Source organism: Cryptomeria japonica, chromosome 8, assembly GCF_030272615.1.
Source record: "Cryptomeria japonica chromosome 8, Sugi_1.0, whole genome shotgun sequence".
Lineage (NCBI taxonomy): Eukaryota > Viridiplantae > Streptophyta > Pinopsida > Cupressales > Cupressaceae > Cryptomeria > Cryptomeria japonica.
The window spans coordinates 318,591,569-318,609,699 of NC_081412.1; the positions used below are offsets into that span (position 1 = coordinate 318,591,569).

The 18,131-nt window shown below is 36.8% G+C and overlaps 1 protein-coding gene across 1 annotated transcript; it reads left to right on the top strand.

The window, feature by feature from the left end:
• The first annotated feature begins 221 nt into the window (after nt 1-221).
• Nucleotides 222-17,432, top strand: LOC131061497 (probable 26S proteasome non-ATPase regulatory subunit 3). Its single transcript, XM_057995202.2, has 8 exons — nt 222-540; nt 615-805; nt 15,372-15,515; nt 15,613-15,749; nt 15,845-15,899; nt 16,014-16,124; nt 16,214-16,453; nt 16,595-17,432. The coding sequence occupies exons 1-8, from the start codon at nt 432-434 to the stop codon at nt 17,108-17,110; spliced, it is 1,503 nt and encodes a 500-aa protein (XP_057851185.1). The 5' UTR covers nt 222-431; the 3' UTR covers nt 17,111-17,432.
• Nucleotides 17,433-18,131: the final 699 nt, after the last annotated feature.

Consider the following 18,131-nt stretch of genomic DNA (forward strand, 5'->3'; position numbering starts at 1 on the left):
TTTTACCTATATAAAATGTAATAAAAAAAATCATTCATTTATAAATTGAATGATTCACTTTTAAACTTCTCCAACATACCCATTATACAGTAAGTACCATTGCTAATTATTAACTCCCAACATCTAATCAAACATAACAAAAAAGGAAATGGCTAGACAAGTTTCAACGGGAGAAAACCAAAACACAACAATTCTGAGGTAATACTAACTGTTAACTTTAAAAAAGGAAAGGCGAGACCTACCAGTAAGTAATAAAAAGCAAAAGCAAAAGTTGATACTGAAAACTCAAATGTGATGCAATGCAAATCTAATGAGATGCGCAGAACCCTCGTTTAATTCAACCCCAGCGGCAGATGCTTCAACAAAACACAAAACACAAAACACAGACAACCCCGAACTGAAAACTTTTAACCTTGATTTTTCAGGCAAGAATGACTCAGGACGTGGAAATGAAAACGGAGACGGAGATGGAGATGGAGACCGAGATGAAGGAATCGCCTGCGCCAGGCAATTCCGATTCCTCCACGCCAGTGGTGACCCGTAAGTATTTTAAGCTTTGTTTTGCTAGGGTTTCTGTTTGCGGATGGTAAAAGACCGGGGTTTTGTGGGGGCAGATCTGAAGAACGTGACGGCGTTGATAGAGAAGGGAGTGCTCACAAAGGAGGTGCGCCTCATGTTTCGTGCGATACGGCATGTGATGACGCTGCGGAGGAAGATTAAGGCTCCTCACCTCGCCACTTTCCTTAACCATCTTCTTCCTCCCGCCTCCGACGCCTCTTCTCGCCTACTGCCCTATTTTTCTAAGGTATTTTTTGCTCGCATCCTTCAGAATCATCTTATTACAGTTGGGGACGATTTGGGGTGAATAATTCTAGTATGCAACATATTTACGACAAAAGAATTCATTTTCATTGACATTTTTTTCGGGTAGACTTAATTTTAGGGGTGGTTGGCTACACAGGATCAATTCAATAGGAATTTATGTTCTCTAACTTAAGATAAACCCTGTTACTCTCAAGTCCTGCTCATACTGTTGAACTATTTTGTGTAAATCGTTTGGGACGGAGTTCTTCTGGAATCTCGAATAAGTAACATTGTAACCTACTTTTGCAGGAAACTACAGCTACCTCCCCCTTTTTAGTTTTAATTCAAGAGTTAAGACGCATGTTGCCAGATGTCTGTCTGTCATGCATATTCATTCTTATTAAAATAATAGCTATGATAGACTACTATACAAATATGGAAGATGAAGGGATGACATTGAGTACAAGAAATACAACTGCCCATCTTCTAACACTTAAAGTTAATACCTTTTGTATTGTGTTTTCCAGAAATTTTGCTGAACAGTTTTATGAAACAGGATTGGCATTGTGCAGTTTTGAAAATTTTGAATAAGGTTAGTGAGGGCTTGTATGTCCGGGAAGGTCTTCTTATAGTGAAGATTGTGCCACAAAATTGCAAATTGTTAGATTTTCCTGTTTCACTATGGTATGCATTTGATCTTTGACTGACTGGTTCAACTTCTGCATCATTGGATTCATCGATTATTTCATCTTCAATGAGCATGAGGTGATTCTCTGTACTGCTGCACCAAGAATTTTTATGATGGATGACAAAGTCATGAACAAATTTTGAGCATGTAAAGAGCACACCTTTTGACTTCTTGATTGCAATCTATTGAGGAACTGTTAAGATTAATCAATATTTTGTTCTACTGTGAGGTTGGAAGTAGTATTATGAAGTTGAACCTATCACTTCATCAAATTGTTCCATGTCACCTCATCCGAATTATCATATCCTCGAGGTTCAACCTTTGAAATCTTGTGTCTGGGGAAGTGGAGGTTGTTGGTGTTGTCTTCAATAGATAATGTTGGTTTGCCTTTAGAAGAAATGGCATAATTATTGACAGCAAAGTGGTAATTGTTAGTGTCCCCAACTTTTATAGATTTACTGACTTCATTACCAAACCTGTGTTATTGCCCTCTATCTAGGGTTGTGTATGTACTATGGATTGCCATAAATGCAAATTTTTTTCTTGTGAGCTTGTTGAGGTCCTACGAATTGGTTGATTTCAGTTGCAAAGGTGCTTTTGTTTGCTTTCATTACAACTGTTTAATCGTCTCCCTTTAATGCTATCGTTGCCTCTATCTGTTCCCATTACCATCATCGACATACTATCTAGCTTTTGCAAGAGTGTCATACTAGTTCTGCTAATCACTTCTCAGGGATTTGAACTTTGATGCAGCATTGGGTATGTTTGATGATTTCCCTTCTTGATTTTTGAAGGTGCCAACTCTTACAGTTCAGTATTCCTGAATTTGAAGTTTCCTTACCATTTCACTCTAGAACATGGGAATGCTAATATTAATCTGCTCACTTACTCTGCTGGCTATAAATTATCTGATATTCCTTCTATAACTAAAGTTCTGGGCAGAATATGTTACGTTCATGCTCTCTCCTCTACCCACTTGCTTTACTATCTGGCTGTCTGTCAACCACCCAACTGCCTCCGCCCCCTGTCCCCCGGACCCCACCTTGTCCAAGATTTGATCAGCCGACAGGAATGCCCTTGAGGAGCTCAATGCCTCTTCTATTCTCACCCTCCATTCCTTTCATCCTGCTCATCCAACAACTTTCAGATATACAACTTTTGCTGATACAAACAAGATTTGCAAAGAGAATCTATGCCCACTTCCAAAACAGCATGCAGAAAAGTTAATCTTAAAAACCTTTCTTTTTCTCAGAAAACAACAACAGCTGTTAACTCAAAATGGAAACCCCTAAAAATATTTTGTTCCTTATGAATGAAATGGAAGACTGTGAATGCTAAAATAAAAATCTCTGATTTGCAGGTAATTGGTGCTTTCACAAGACTCAAAACACTAAGAAACTGGAAGGCACCGGGATAAGTTGAATTCTTGATGATTTGAAAGGGATATGTTTGGCTCTCTTCCCTTGTAAACATGAAAACGGCAGATCTTATAGTGAGGCCTGTGGGCTTCAAATGTGCTTTCAAAGCTTGTAATGTCTCAAATATAGAATTTTCTGATTTAATTGTCAATTTCTGATACTTGTTGTGGTATTGTTCTGTGACTTGAACAAAAGAAAAAAGATAGAAACAGAAACCAAAAACAATATGTATTGATTTGTAAATAATAGGTGATAAAGAGAATCCTTATATCAAGCCAAGATTGCCAAAGTCAAACCCTTAATCAAGTCTAGATTAAAATAAGGACCTTCTATTGCTTTGACAGAAGTGTATGGATTTAGATCTGACATTTACTTGTTTATTTTTAATACCCGATTTCTTTCCCTGTATCTTTGATTTGGATTATAAGCCCTGAAGAAACTAAATCAAATGACTACAAGTAATAAATTTAACTAGCTTAATCTTATATAATTCTCAGATCCAATCAGCCACATAACAGTTTATAGGCATAGAAACTAAAACTGTATTACTGCTGTCCAATGGACCGTAAATCTATAAGTGTAGGGTTCAAATGCATGTACACAATTGTTCCTTAATTAGGCATCATTCAGAACTGTTTCTGGATGTGATAGCTCCCTCAAAGTTGCTGTGATGTCTACATGGATGGAAAGGTGGGTGTCACAATGTTGCACCAAATGCCTTCAGTAGCAATCCACTTTGTTTCCAATCTGAGTTACCTTGATGGTAGCGCCTTACCCCTTTGGAAAAAGGTTAATGAATGAAATCCTTCAGTAACAGGTTCCTTGGGTTTGCAACTCTCCTTCAGTGACTGTAGTTAGATAGTGTGCTGTCCTCACAGATACCAGTGATGGATATGGCCTGCCCAAGCTGGATTTTGTCCCATATGGCCTGCAGGTACTGACCTCCCTGAAATTAACTCCTTCAAAGATGACATTCAGATCTAGTGATGAAGTCGTCGCTCCAATAGCTCATATATCATTAAATAATTTGTACAGCAAATAGCTTTACACAAATGCCTGAAATATACATAATTTTGCCCAGTTTACTTCAGCTTGCAATCCCCGTGTGGAAATTGCCAAGGAGAGTGTAGGGATTTCGTCCTAACCTCATAAAGTGCTGTTGAGGGATTTTGTAGTCTTGTGCACAGCAGATGAATTCAAAAATGACAAATTGCAACATGAACTGGATGCTTCAAATGTGCTTCAAGAGCTTGTAATTATACTTCTTGTTTAAGTCCTATGGACCCAAAATTGGGCACCAAAATTATAAATGACTTATTTTCATTTATGTTTTTTATTATTATTAATAATATTAATACTATTATTATAATATAATTATATTATACTACTCATAATGTGTAGAGAAAAACCCCTTTATTATATTAAACTAATAATACCACCTCAACTATGTAGCCGCATGACAAAAATGTTGATATTATTTTAAATCAAGAAACAGCTTGAGTGGGTCCCTTCAATAATGCCCACTACTAAGTAGTTTGTAGATCCAAATAGCTCATAAAATATCACTTTGTGATGCTTCTAGATGTTTATCAAAGTCATGTTTTGTTCTAATTGGCCATGGTGGGACATTTTTTCCTCAAATTGTAAGTACATTTATGCTTTGCTAGCATCTAGAAACTCCAATACTGCAATAATAGATTCAACTATGTAGAGTAGAATCATCAAATGGGCTGAAAGTCTAAAGCTTGAAAAATCCATCCTCGTGAGAAATTTCAATTCTATGAAAAATGCAGCTTAAGAAAAGCGGTAAGCTGCCTTAATTATTCAGTCTCCAATGCTCAAATTTATGTTGTGTATTATAGACCTTGAATTCTCTCAAGGAAACCTCACATAGTGCAACCGGAGAAAAGGATAACAACTTATAGCAGAAGAAATGGACAGAATTACTTTCACTGAAGACTAGATATGGCAGTACCTCCATATAAGTGCCAGAGTGAGTGACACAGCACTCTCAGATCATTGGCTCTTTGGCATGGAAATCAATAGTGCAATTAACATGACAAGGCTTAATCAATTCATATTTGAGAATATATGCTATCTTCATCCCAAATAAAGAAGAAGGACTAACCTGTGTTACCTGGGGATGCGTCCCTGGGCCTAAATCCTTCGTCCCCGACCTGGGGACGGCCAGGGGATGTCCCCATTCCCCCCCCCCCCCCAACTTGCCCTGTCCCCAAAATTGCAAAAATTCAAGGAAACATCCCGGAAACTGGGGGACAGCAGTGATTCTCAAAGGGGACGTCCCCCCATCCCCAATATGGTTGGGGACATCTGTGACGTCCCCTGTCCCGGGGATGGCCAGTCGTCCCCCTTTTCCCAGCACATTAAAAAAATAAATACTCAAATGCTCTAAAAAACATTTTTTAATTTTATTATAGGTCTGTAAAACTGGATTTTCACTAATATGGCGGGTAAACATGTTTGAATAACTTCCAAAAGCACTTAGAAATAATGAGCTGCAGCCTGGTGAAAAATTTCACAATCACTTAGAACTCAGCAGTGCGTAAAAAGCGGTTGCAAGTCTGCAATATTGGACTTTTCACTGATATGAAAGGTAAACAGGTCTGAATCATAGCCAAAAGTACTGAGAAATATGAATAACAGCTTGGTAGTGAATTTCACAAACACCCAAAACTTAGTAGTGCACAAAGAAGTGGTTGTAGGTCATAATAGTAATGGAATGCTATCAAAATATCCTCCGACCAGAAAGAAACAATGAACTACATGCAAACAAGTGCTGGCATATTGACAATGAATTCTGAATAATGAATACATATTGGGAGTATTGACAATGAATTCTGAATTATGAATGCATATTGAGTATTGACAATTAATTCTGAACACAAATGCGGTATGTTAAGGTTCTATAATGTACATATGCATGCTTTATCCATTTTTTCATATGAATATAATGTATGTATGCATGCTTTATCTATTTTTCATATGAACATTTAAATTTTCCGTATCTATTTTAAATTCTCCCTATATTTTATATAGCAGTTCCCTTTGCCATCCCTAAAATTGGCAAAAAAATTTGCTGTCCCAGAAACTCGTCCCACTGTCCCCTGCCATCCTCGTCTTGGAAACTCAGGGTAACACAGGGACTATTATATTCCTTCTACAACAAGCAGCAAGAACTCATACATGTGAGCTAGTTGTTGCTACTTTACTAATCGAGTGATATTAGAACAAGTTCATTCCTTTGGGTGGTGTGGTGTGAGTGATTTGCAGTTTCATGCCCACAACTAGATGGCATCGAAAGAAAATTCTACCCTTGCAAGAGACATTGACTTCTACCAATGGAGAACCGAGTGTAGAAGCATGTAACTGGAAGAAGAGTGTATAGATGGAAGAAAAGTTCTTTGAGGTAGAGAATTCCATTGCAAGTTTATCTCAATCTATGGAGACCATGATGAGCCTTATGGAAGAACTCTTGGAGAGATTGGACAAAGACAAGGGTTCTAATGTCGAGGAGAAGAGTCTTCCTAGCAAGCCTCTATTCAAATTGAGATGTTGCCATTTGAAGGAGATTTGGAAGCAGAGAACTTGATAGTTGGATCACATAACTCTAGGTATGTTTTAATATGCAGACTCTTACTTTAGACCAAAAGATCTCATTTGCTAGACTAAGGTTAGCAAGACATGCTTTGACTTGGTTTGAGAGTCTCTTAGAGTATTCCATGGCTTTAAAAAAGACTTGTATAAAAGTTTTTGGGAACATTTTAAGCAGTCAATTAGGAAATAATTCTATCAAATATGTCAAATTAGATGAAAAGAGTAGGGATTGCAATTTTGAGAACAAAAAAGGTACAAAGTGTACATGAATATGCTAGCAAATTCCATATAAGGATATTCAATTGGGTAAAGGCATGTTAGAAGGTGGAGGTACTAATGAAATACATAGTGGGTCATCATAATAATTCATGTAGGCCCATATTCCTTTCAAACTGGTGGACATAGATGAAGCATGCGTACATGCTCATTATCTTGAGGTAGATGTTTGCATTTCCTCATTGAGTCTAATGAATTAAACACCAATAAAAGGGATAGAAAGGTGAATTCTACTAGCACCAAAATGAAATTGGCACATTATGGTAAGGATGGTTGTGAGGAATCATCTTGTTGGAAGCTACATCCATAAAAGGATCTTCATAAGCAAGGGAAGAAGGAAGGGTGTAGGTATGTTTGCCGTTGCACCAAAAGCTCGAGCTATCAACGCCCGCTACAAATGCTAGACTTACCTAGATGCACGGGAGGCGGTTAAGCCATGTCGCGAACCCCGAAGGAGGTGCTGACCACCAAGTCAACAAAGGGAAGATGAATTCTATGACCACCTTGCATGAAAATGTTTCAGCAGTTCATAAGGGTAAGGATATTGAATGTTCCCGTTCTCAAATTTTAGTCATGCAATTTTTATACTTTTGAGTTCATCAAGTTGAAGTTCATTGGTCATCTGGCATTTTTGAAAATAGTGAAGGTCCTTGTAGTCCAAACATGACCGAGTTGTGTAGTCACTAGTCATATTGGCCTTAAATGTAGGTGATTGGGAATTAAATTGGCCATTTTGAAGTGTTGAAAAATTGTTAAGATTGAGTGCAAAAAGTACTAAGAGGTATACAATATTCACTCTATAGTGTTCTAGTAGAAATTGCAAAAAGCCTTTATTTGGATTGTAGGTGTAGTTTGGTCCTATAATGAAAGGATGGGGATTATATGGAATGCTTCAGGTAACAAAACCATCTAATGCATACTATCGCTTTCAGGAATAGGGCAGTGATATTTATCTTCACGATTCTCCACTGTGTCATATCAGTAGAGTCTTTTTAGCTTTGGCCATTGTTTTAGCAGGAGGATGTCATGTCTTTATACCGAGTTTGAAATAGCTTCTGTTGTATTTGTAATACATATTGACTTTGTATTAGCAACAATCACTGTACCCCTTGATATAGTTGTTTACTACACCAGTACAGGAAGCTTTCTCTCTTTTTTGTGTTTTTTCTTTTCCCAATACAACCATTGTATATAAATTGTAAGGAGACATTGTGCCCCATTTTCAAAGAACTTTCTGTCAATTATTCTCCATCAATTTCAGTCTCTTTATATATTTGACTTGTAATCTTTTATTTTTCTTATATATTTGGCTGCATAGAAAATGGAACAGAGACATTGTGCTTTGATTTGAAGGAATAAGAACATTTCAGAATTTCTGTTTTATGTTTTTTCGTTTATTGCATCATTTATATGCCTAACGTGCAATTTTGAATCTCTCTCTTGCTGATGTCATACCCATGAACTGGGGAACATTGTGTCTTCATTAGTTGCTGCACATTGTTTCTTCTTTTTCTCTTCACTTGTTTCACCCTTGTGTAAGGAGTTGTACTTATAATCTTGAATGAGCTTGTCTAGGGTTTCTCAGTCTTCCTTTTCTTTTCCCCGTTTTCGTCTTCCTTTTTGCACTTTCAGTTTTAGTGTATGCAAAAGCCCCCAAAACCTCCATCACACAAGGGAGTTTCCCCTCACAAATGCAAAGGAAAAATGCCAGTCTAATGGTGATTTCTTGTACTATTGTAAATGTTTTTTGCTCTATTAAGCAAGTTACGCTGATTTTAGTGAAATACCTCACCAACAAATCTGTTTACCAACATTCGGAAGTAAATTTTAAACTTTCTTGCACTACTTAAAAGGTTGGTTAAGGTAATTTTCAATGGTGTCAAGGTTGTTGCTTTTTTTTGATTCATGCTCACAAACTAACTTGATTGCACAAAGTTTGGTAGATAAACTTGGTTTGAACACTTTGCAACACCCTAAGCCCTATTGTTTGGGTTGGAATAAAGGTGCACAAGTGCCAGTTGATAAACATTAAACAATGTAATTGAAGTTTGCTGCTGGTTCTACGTATGTTGATGAAGTTGTGTTAGAACTTAGATGTTGCTCATGTGGACATTTTTGGAGTTGTATTTGATAGCTCTTACTTGTATGATCAAATGACAGTCTTCTATAGGGAATGGAACAAATACTGGGTCATCAAAAAGACAACACTTTGTTGTATGCTTTTCATGACAAGAAGCAATCTTCTAAGATCATAAATCTTCCTGGCAAGATGAGTGTTCTCAAATTGAATGTATCGAGAAAAATAATGTTGAAATAATTACTCCATGTTCAAATGAATTTTCATTATATCATTTGGACCCTTGAGGCAAATATGTACCAAATTTTGGTTGTCGTTTGGTATTGTGGTGCAAGTTGAGATGGTACACGTGTTGTCAGCTGAGGTCGTTTACCACCCTCATCCATCGAGTGTTGAGTTTTTTGGGACAAGAAGCCTCCATATGGGGGAGGTGCAACCCGAAAAGGATCCATTTTTTGTGCTCATTGGCTCATTTTGGAACTAGGGAAGTCTCTTGAATGTTAAAATGTAGCATATGGTATGGAACATTAAAGTGTAGGTTTTGGTGGGAGAGAGTACAGCAAATTGAGTATTTTGCTCACTGTGGAGAAATTGCTGGTTTCAACTAATAGCAAAAATGTAACTAATAAATGAATTTGTCTCTAAGTGGCAAGAGTGCAAACACCTTTTTGTTCAAAACAACAAATTTGTCACATTCATTTGTGGTGTCTACTGATATTCCAGATCCTGAATTTTTGCTCCAACTCTGATTCATGGGCAGTACTTTGAGCTTCTAGTTTGTGGGAGAATCTTTATATATCATATTTGTACCCAAAAATGAATGCTGGAGTCTTGACACATTTGTTGGTTGTTGTTGTGAGGTTTTCCTTTGTGAGGGTCTCATGTTCATGACCGTTTTGAAACACAGAAGGCAGAGTTCTTGTGGAAGATTCTTGCTCTAAGACAAATATATCTATGGTTGGTGAGCTATTTGAGTGATATCTTTGCTAGTTTAAGGATTAGCCTTGGCAATATTTTTTTGTTCAAGATGTATATTCTCAATTTTGTCTCACCAAGAAGCACATAAGATGGACTTGCTTTGCCTACATTGGCAATAGTCCCAGCCCCTTTGAAATAAGGAGAGCAAGTAACATGAAAAGCAATAACAATGGCAAATGAGAACATGCAATGTCATCATTTGCTTCCTCATAAGCTTGTGCATTGAAGAAATCTACAATTAGAGTGTTACTTGTAGATTACTATCCTTATCATGTCAGGTTACCATTCAGAAATGTTTAAAGGAGTTGTTCTAAATTACACCACCTATGATAAGAGTTGTATGTTTTGGTTTCAGCAGAAGTAGAAATTGATGGGTTTTGCAACACTTTGGGTCTACAATAACATTTATTTTGATAGTATCATGTTCATAAATGTTTAATAGAAATCAAATAGACGAATAATTAGTGTAGAATTAATGAGACATTTTTAGGTGTCTACAATAACATTTATTTTGATAGTATCATGTGCTATCATGTGCATGCGTGATAGGAGAAACAACAAACCAAACACTGACTATCCTCTTGCCAAGGCAAGCTTGAAGATGCCTCCTAGTGGCTGAACAAGAGAATGTTGTAGTTACACGAAAAAGAGGCCCATTAGATAGTCTAGGCAACCATCGCTATATGGAGATAATCTCTTGTTCAAAAGGTGGTGGCATTGGCATGAAAGGATGTGGGCCAGGTGGTCTTGTGGAGCCACTAGGAGGCATCTTCAAGCTTGCCTTGGCAAGAGGATGGTCAGTGTTTGGTTTGTAGCCGCCCTAACTGAAAAGTGTATTTAGGGCTAATTGGAGAAGATATTTTGTGTTGGTAGTTTGAGAAGAAGGTATTGCCAAACTAGTTTGATATGTCTGCATGTGTGTAGAAGAGTTGTGCTGAAAAAGATTTGTACTTGCAATCAAGTAAGTGTTGTAATCAGATCATTTGCCATGTTGTTCCCTAACAGTTACAACAGTTTGAATCATGAACAAAAGAATGTTGTAGTTACATGAAAAAGAGGCCCATTAGATAGTCTAGGCAACCATCGCTATATGGAGATAGTCTCTTGTTCAAAAGGTGGTGGCATTGGCAGGATGTGGGCCAGCCAGTCTTGTGGAGCCACTAGGAGGCATCTTCAAGCTTGCCTTGGCAAGAGGATGGTCAGTGTTTGGTTTGTTGCTTCTCCTATCGTGCATGCACATGATAGCACATGATACTATCAAAATAAATGTTATTGTAGACACCTAAAAATGTCTCATTAATTCTACACTAATTATTCGTCTATTTGATTTCTATTAATAATTTATGAACAGAAACATTTATGAATTGACCATCCTCTTGCAGTTGAACCTTGGCTTTTCTTTTCCTCTTAGGTTCTACTACACTCACCTCAAAACTTGGAGCTACAAGAGTTGTAGAAATATACCTAGAAAAATTAATGGAAAGTGAACTAATAGAAATGACATGAAGATTTCTCTGCAAACTCTCTATCGAATCTTACCCTCTCCTCAAGTGTGTGTTGACTATAAAGCCCAACCTTTTTACTAGAATTGTTTAGGTGTGTGTGTGTGTGTGTTAAGTCTAGTAATGTTCCCTTGCATTCAATTGAGAAGCGTGTAAAAGTTGTATTAACTCTAGTAATCCTATGAATAATGTGTTTTTTAGCTGTTACAAATTGCCACAAAGGAAACCTCTTGTTGAGTGGCTCCTTTTCATGTTTGGCCAACAACTTTGAAGTTCAGTAATAAATTCAAAGCTCTCTTTCTATTCATCAACTTCCACTGCCCATCTCTTCTTATCTGTTATGCTGTTCCTCATCATTGTCAGTTAAGTAAATCATCTTGGCACTGCAAAAATAAAGATAATATTAATTAAAAGAAGGCACCAGTAAAAAGAAAAATGGAACATTTTTACTCCATTGAGAGGGAGAGACTATTTTTTAGCTCATTGAAAATACCAAATAAAAATAACACTTTATAACCAATTGCAATTGCTAAAAATTAACAGCATATTTAGGGCTAGTGCAAGAAAGATAATTTCCCATTTCAAATCCAAACAATAATTTTTAAGTGGGTATTTAACACATTGGATCAATAGATAAACAAAAAGTTTAGATAATTCATTGTTAATTTCCTATTCCAAATTTAAACTTTTCTAATGGGTATTCAACACATTTAATTAATGGATAGTAGAAAAGTTCATTGTCTATTGATCTAGTGTGTTGAATAAATCAAATTAGTTTGATCATAAATGACGTATTCATGTTGAACAATCTTGAATTAACAAATAAATTACAAAAGATCAAAATGCCAACTATCAAGAGGCAATTCATGTTGGGAACTATGAATTACAACTAGCTTTGTGTTTTTGGAATTGCGTACTACCATTGCATTTGTCTTTAATAATTTGAATGACATTCTAGAACAGAAAGGAGGGTGTGTTATGAACGAAATTCAGCCTTTTTTTGAATTGACATGGAGTCTAATTTTATGTAGAACAATATCTACTCTGATTAGGCATGACATTATGGTTGGAAAGAGAGGTTCTGCAGAATTATTTTACAATAGAAACTTGTCACAGAGAAGTAGAAAAAACCTTTGTTTTTTTAAAACCATTAAATGAAAAGGAAAATGGAGGCAAGGTTTAGGCTCTATTTAGGGACATCTTCATGAAAAGGATTTGACCTTTACAAATTGACTTACATTCCTCCACGCCCTAAAAAATAAGGATGGTTGGATGCAAGAACAGAGTTAGGGTGTCCAAAGTAGCGACTTAAAAATACAAATTTACAATGTTAGAGATAATATAGGTTTTGGGTTTTGCAAAGATCTTTCCTTGTTTCTCTTTGATAAGATCCACCACCCCTTTCTATCTCGGTTTCTTCCTTACAGATTGACAATTCTTTTTTCTGCCATGGTTGGCCTTTCTTTTGCCTCTACTTCCTCATTTCTTCACTTCTCATATTCTGTGGTTAGTTGTTTTCCTCCTCAAGGCTAATATTGCTCATCTGTCTAATTTCTTTGAATATCCCTTATCCTTTTGCAACCAATTCTATATGATTAACTCTGTTTGCTAGCGGACCCGAGTTGTTTTTCCTTTCTTCTAGCACCCTGGAAATCATGCTACTTCTCATCATCATCTTGTACCAAAGTTAGGTGTCCTAAAAATGTTAGACACAAGAACTTTTTGTATTTGTCATGAGCAATATATGGAACCTTTTATGATCTTACCTGCAAAATGTGACCAGAGAGAAACAGCATGCAAAATGAACGAGATGTTCAATGAACACAAAGAATAGCTGCAAATAGCCTAATGAAATTACCATAACGTCCCTTATGGGAACAGCATGCAAAATGAACGAAATAATCAATGATCACAAAGAATAGCTTCAAATAGCCTAATGAAATTACCAAAATTCATAATGTCCCTTATGAGTTCAAAGTTGTCTTACGCATATCTTCTTCCTGTAAGCCAATCTGGTGGTGGCCAGACTGTAGATCTAACATGGTGAAGAAGCAGGCTCCATGCAATCAATCTATTGGTTCATCTATTATAGGAATAGGGAACGTGTCCTTTATAGAAGTTTTATTTAGCTCTTGAAAATTCACACACAATTGCCATGACCCGTCTTTCTTTCAACAAGGAGCATTATGGAGGAATAAGGCCTAATACTTTTCGAAATAACCTGTGTATCAAGCAATTCTTGGACCATCTTCTCAATATCAGTTTTCAGCATATAGGGGTGATATGGTTGAATGCTTGGATGCTAACTACGTGGAACTAATGTTTTTCATTATCTTGTGAGCATTTGATGTGCTAATACTTGGGTATGTCAAGGATTGAGTGCAAGTCATGGATGCAGCTGAGCCCACAACATCAGTCATTTATAGAGCCCAAAGTTGAGCCATAAAATCAAAAGGAACATGTTATAGTTTTTTCTCCATGTGACCTGAACTAATAATTTGGGTAGAAGTGGGCAACCCAACATGTTGACATAGTAGGTGGCTTAACATGGAGCAATATAGTTTCTCTTTGTACATTTATGACCCGATGCATATTTCTCATCACAATTGTGGCAGACTCATTTTGGTTTGCAAGCTGCTCTCTCTTTTCATGACTTAGGTGCTTGATTGGTGGTGATCAAGTGGCTTGATTTGGTGTTGGTCAGAATTGTTGGGAAGTGCTGGCTTGTAGTGGTTTATATGAATGGCAATGAGTGGCATATGACAGAAAAATACTGTACTGCTCAAAACAACCAACTTGCAGGAATATCACCATTAAATTTAGGGAAATCTGATTTGATTGTATGCTTAGTCCCTCCATTATGTGGTCCACTCGAAAAATGTTGTCTTGTATTGCAACTTTGTCCCGTAGGTGTTTGTCCACCTGTTTGAATTGGTGGCCCATAGAAGATTTTCTTGTAGATTATTTCATTTGCTATTAAGTCTAGTCATCAATTTACTTTCAAGGTCATCAAGTGATGGAGGATAGCAAACTGACTGTTTTATTTTAATTTCTTCATCTAAGTTTTCAGCAGAAAGATCTAAGATTAAAGGTCATGAGATTTGCGGCTATTAGGTGTATTGGTCAATTTGGAACTCGGTGATATGTATAGTACTAATCTGCCCTTTGCTGCCCTATGTTAGTGACCTTCTCTGCTGGGAACTATTTGGATCTGCTTGAATCTGTCAATATTTGTCGAAATATGCCCAGATCTGTTTACAACTAGGGGGTGTGCGCTAGGGTGTCTGGTCTATAGGCTCTTTGATAAAATTATCCTGTTCATTAACAGTAAACTAACTCAAATTTCAGAGCTATAACTATGGAGGATTCCATCACACTCATTGCCAAATTATCCTATCACCAAGGTGGTAAGAGAACAATTTTGTGAGGTTTATCCATCTACCGGCACACCACAAATTTAGATGGCCAACGGCTTCCTATGGCAACATTTCACCTAAATCTAGAGTGCCTTCCAATACACTCAAGGCATAAAAAGGTTTTTTTAATGAATCTTCAAACTGAAGTATAATTTTTCCAAATTATTATAGTGGATTTTTCAAATATTGCATAGTATCTTGTTAGGCCAAGAGACATATTTACTGTGGCAGCAAGAGGTGGATTGTAATGGTGTGAGCTAACAAAAACCCCTTAAATTTGTCAGCCATTTATATGTTAAATTATTAATATTTAATGATGAATATATTATTTTAAGTTGCCAGTCCTGGTATGAGAATAGGTGTGGGTCTGGGGTTTGGTGATGCTGGTGCGGCAATTGTTTTTTGTGTGGGTATGGGTACAGGTTTATATATATATATAAAAGGAGTAAACTCATTATTGTCAGTAAACAAAATACTGCATAATTTATAAAAAAGAAAATGCTCATAAATTCGTAATTTATTGATTCGTCAAATGTCAATAGAAAATGGAAATTATAGTCAATTACTTAGGCTTTTCTGGGATCTGAATAATGACAGGAAGAAGAAAAGGATATGGAGGTTGATGCTCCCTCAACCACAAATCAAGTTGTTTCCTCCAAGCACAACATTCTTCCGGAGCTAGAGATATTTGCATACTTGCTGGTAGTGATATTTTTGATTGACCAAAAACAATACCATGAGGTGAGTTGAACTCTTTCTGGTATTAATAGTTGCCTGTGTTCTGTTGTTTTTTTAGAACTATTTCTTGTCCTGATGTGGATCATGGACAAATTTGCAGGCTAAAAGATGCTCTTCAGATGCTATTTCTCGTTTGAAGCAATTAAGTCGAAGAACTCTTGATGTTTTGGCTGCTAGGTTGTACTTTTATTACTCATACAGCTATGAGCTTACAGATTCTCTTGTTGAAATAAGAGGGTAAGAAGACAGTATTGAATTGCCTTTGTGTTCGAAGTTTTACTTTGTAATGCTTGCAGCCAACATATTCATGTAAATTGTATCTTGAGTTGCAGTACTCTTCTTGCCTTGCACCGAACAGCGACATTGCGACATGATGAGCTGGGACAGGTATTGTTCACTTGTAGGAACTGTTTGCTGTATATGATGATCTTGTTGGTGTGAACAATACATTTGGCTTTTTACCATAGTGAAACTGATTAAATCGGGGATTTTTTCTTGTAGGAAACATTGCTGAATCTCTTGCTTCGAAATTACTTACACTATAATCTTTACGATCAAGCAGAAAAACTGCGTTCAAAAGCTCCACGGTTTGAAGCCCATTCAAATCAACAGGTGTGCATTTATTGCCTTGTAATATTCAGTGGCTCATGCTATATGCTCAATCGGGATATTCTCCTAACTGCTAGACTGTCATCTTTTAGTTTTGCCGGTATTTGTACTACTTGGGAAGAATACGGACAATACAGCTAGAGTACACCGATGCAAAGGAGAGTCTTTTGCAAGCAGCTCGTAAGGCTCCAGTATCAGCTCGTGGCTTCCGCATCCAATGCAATAAATGGGCTGCTATTGTTCGCTTGCTTCTTGGTGAAATTCCAGAGAGGACAACATTTATGCAGAATGGAATGAAGGCAGCTTTGAAGCCCTATTTTGAACTTACAAATGTATGTTCTGTAGATATATATGCTTTTCCATGATCTGTTAGCTGACATTGGTTTTACATTTGTCATTGTGTGCGCTTGTGTACCACTGAACTTTTTTATTCATTTTATGATCTTTCTTAATGCCTAAGCATGCTTGTACAGGCTGTTCGTATAGGTGATTTAGAACTTTTCCGCAGGGTTGCGGATAAGTATTCAAAAACCTTCAACACTGATAGAACACATAATTTGATTGTTCGATTGCGCCACAATGTGATAAGAACTGGACTCCGCAATATTAGTATCTCCTACTCTCGAATTTCTCTTGTTGACGTTGCTGCCAAGTTGAGGCTGAACTCAGATACTCCTGTAGCGGATGCTGAGAGCATTGTTGCAAAAGCAATCCGTGATGGTGCTATTGATGCAACCATTGAACATGCAAATGGATGGATGCTCTCTAAAGAGACTGGTGATATCTACTCCACAAATGAACCTCAACTTGCATTCAACTCCCGAATAGCTTTCTGTCTCAACATGCACAATGAAGCTGTGAAGGCTTTGCGCTTCCCTCCAAATGCACATAAAAAGGAGAAAGAGAGTGCTGAAAAGCGCAGAGAAAGGCAACAGCAGGAGCAAGAACTTGCAAAGCATATTGCCGAGGAAGATGATGATGAGTTTTAGATTAGAAACTTGAGTAGTAAATCCAAGAGTTATATCTGAAGTTTGTGAACAGTTTCAGATATTGTTTTTTTGTTACACAGCTTTACTTGAAAAGACGCAAGCAGTGTTTTGCACGTTCTTCTTGATCGTGTACTAGATGGAGCAAATTTGTCTCGACAATTTGATATCTGAAGGTCTGCATTAGTTTAAAAAGTGATTTGGATCACAAAAAGATTCATTATCTGGACGGTAGGAATCGTCTGAACACAGTATTTATTTTATTTGTTTTTGTTTTTGCCATAATTGCTTGCAGACACAAATTTAGTTTAATTATGTTCAACTATGAGAGGAGGTGGTGCCATGCTTTTTTGCTTATCTCAGGAGTATTTATTTTTATAAAATGTACTCTTCATTGGTTGCACACATCATTAAGAATGATCTATTTTAACCATTCCAATTGTTGATGATTTGAAGGGGTCACCAATGCTACCATCCAACATATTTATGACTAAAATTTCATTTGCATTGATACTCATTGGTTAGACTTTATTTTAGGAGAGGGTGCCCACTGAGGATCAATTTGATAGTTTGTGAAGAGTTTCAGATATTGATATCAAGTTTAAGTTACATACAGCTTGACTTGAAAAGATGCAAGCAGTGTTTTAAACATTATTGTTGACCCTGTACTTGATGGAATAAATGTATCATTACATTTTGATGTCTGAAGGCCTGCATTATTTTAAACATTCGTTTGCATTGCAGGAAGATTCATTCTGTAGAAGGGATTGTCTGAATGCAGTATTTATTTCATTTGTTTTATTATTTTGACATAATTGTTTGTAGAAAAAAATCTAGTTTTAATTTATTTCAACATTGAAAGTAGGTGGTACTATTCCTTTTTTCATGTCCAAGCATCTCAGGATTGTTTGTTTTTCTGGTGAAATTTGCTCAGTAGTGAGTGTCGAATAATGCATCTCATACAATGTATCCCCTTATTTCTTGCACACATCCTTTGAGACTCATCATTTTTACCCATTACAAT

Coding starts and splice junctions, on each gene's coding strand:
- LOC131061497 (XM_057995202.2), top strand. CDS start 432: ATGACTCAGGACGTGGAAATGAAAACGGAGACGGAGATGGAGATGGAG. Junction 541..614: donor CTCCACGCCAGTGGTGACCC/GTAAGTATTTTA, acceptor TTGTGGGGGCAG/ATCTGAAGAACGTGACGGCG. Junction 16,454..16,594: donor CCTATTTTGAACTTACAAAT/GTATGTTCTGTA, acceptor ATGCTTGTACAG/GCTGTTCGTATAGGTGATTT.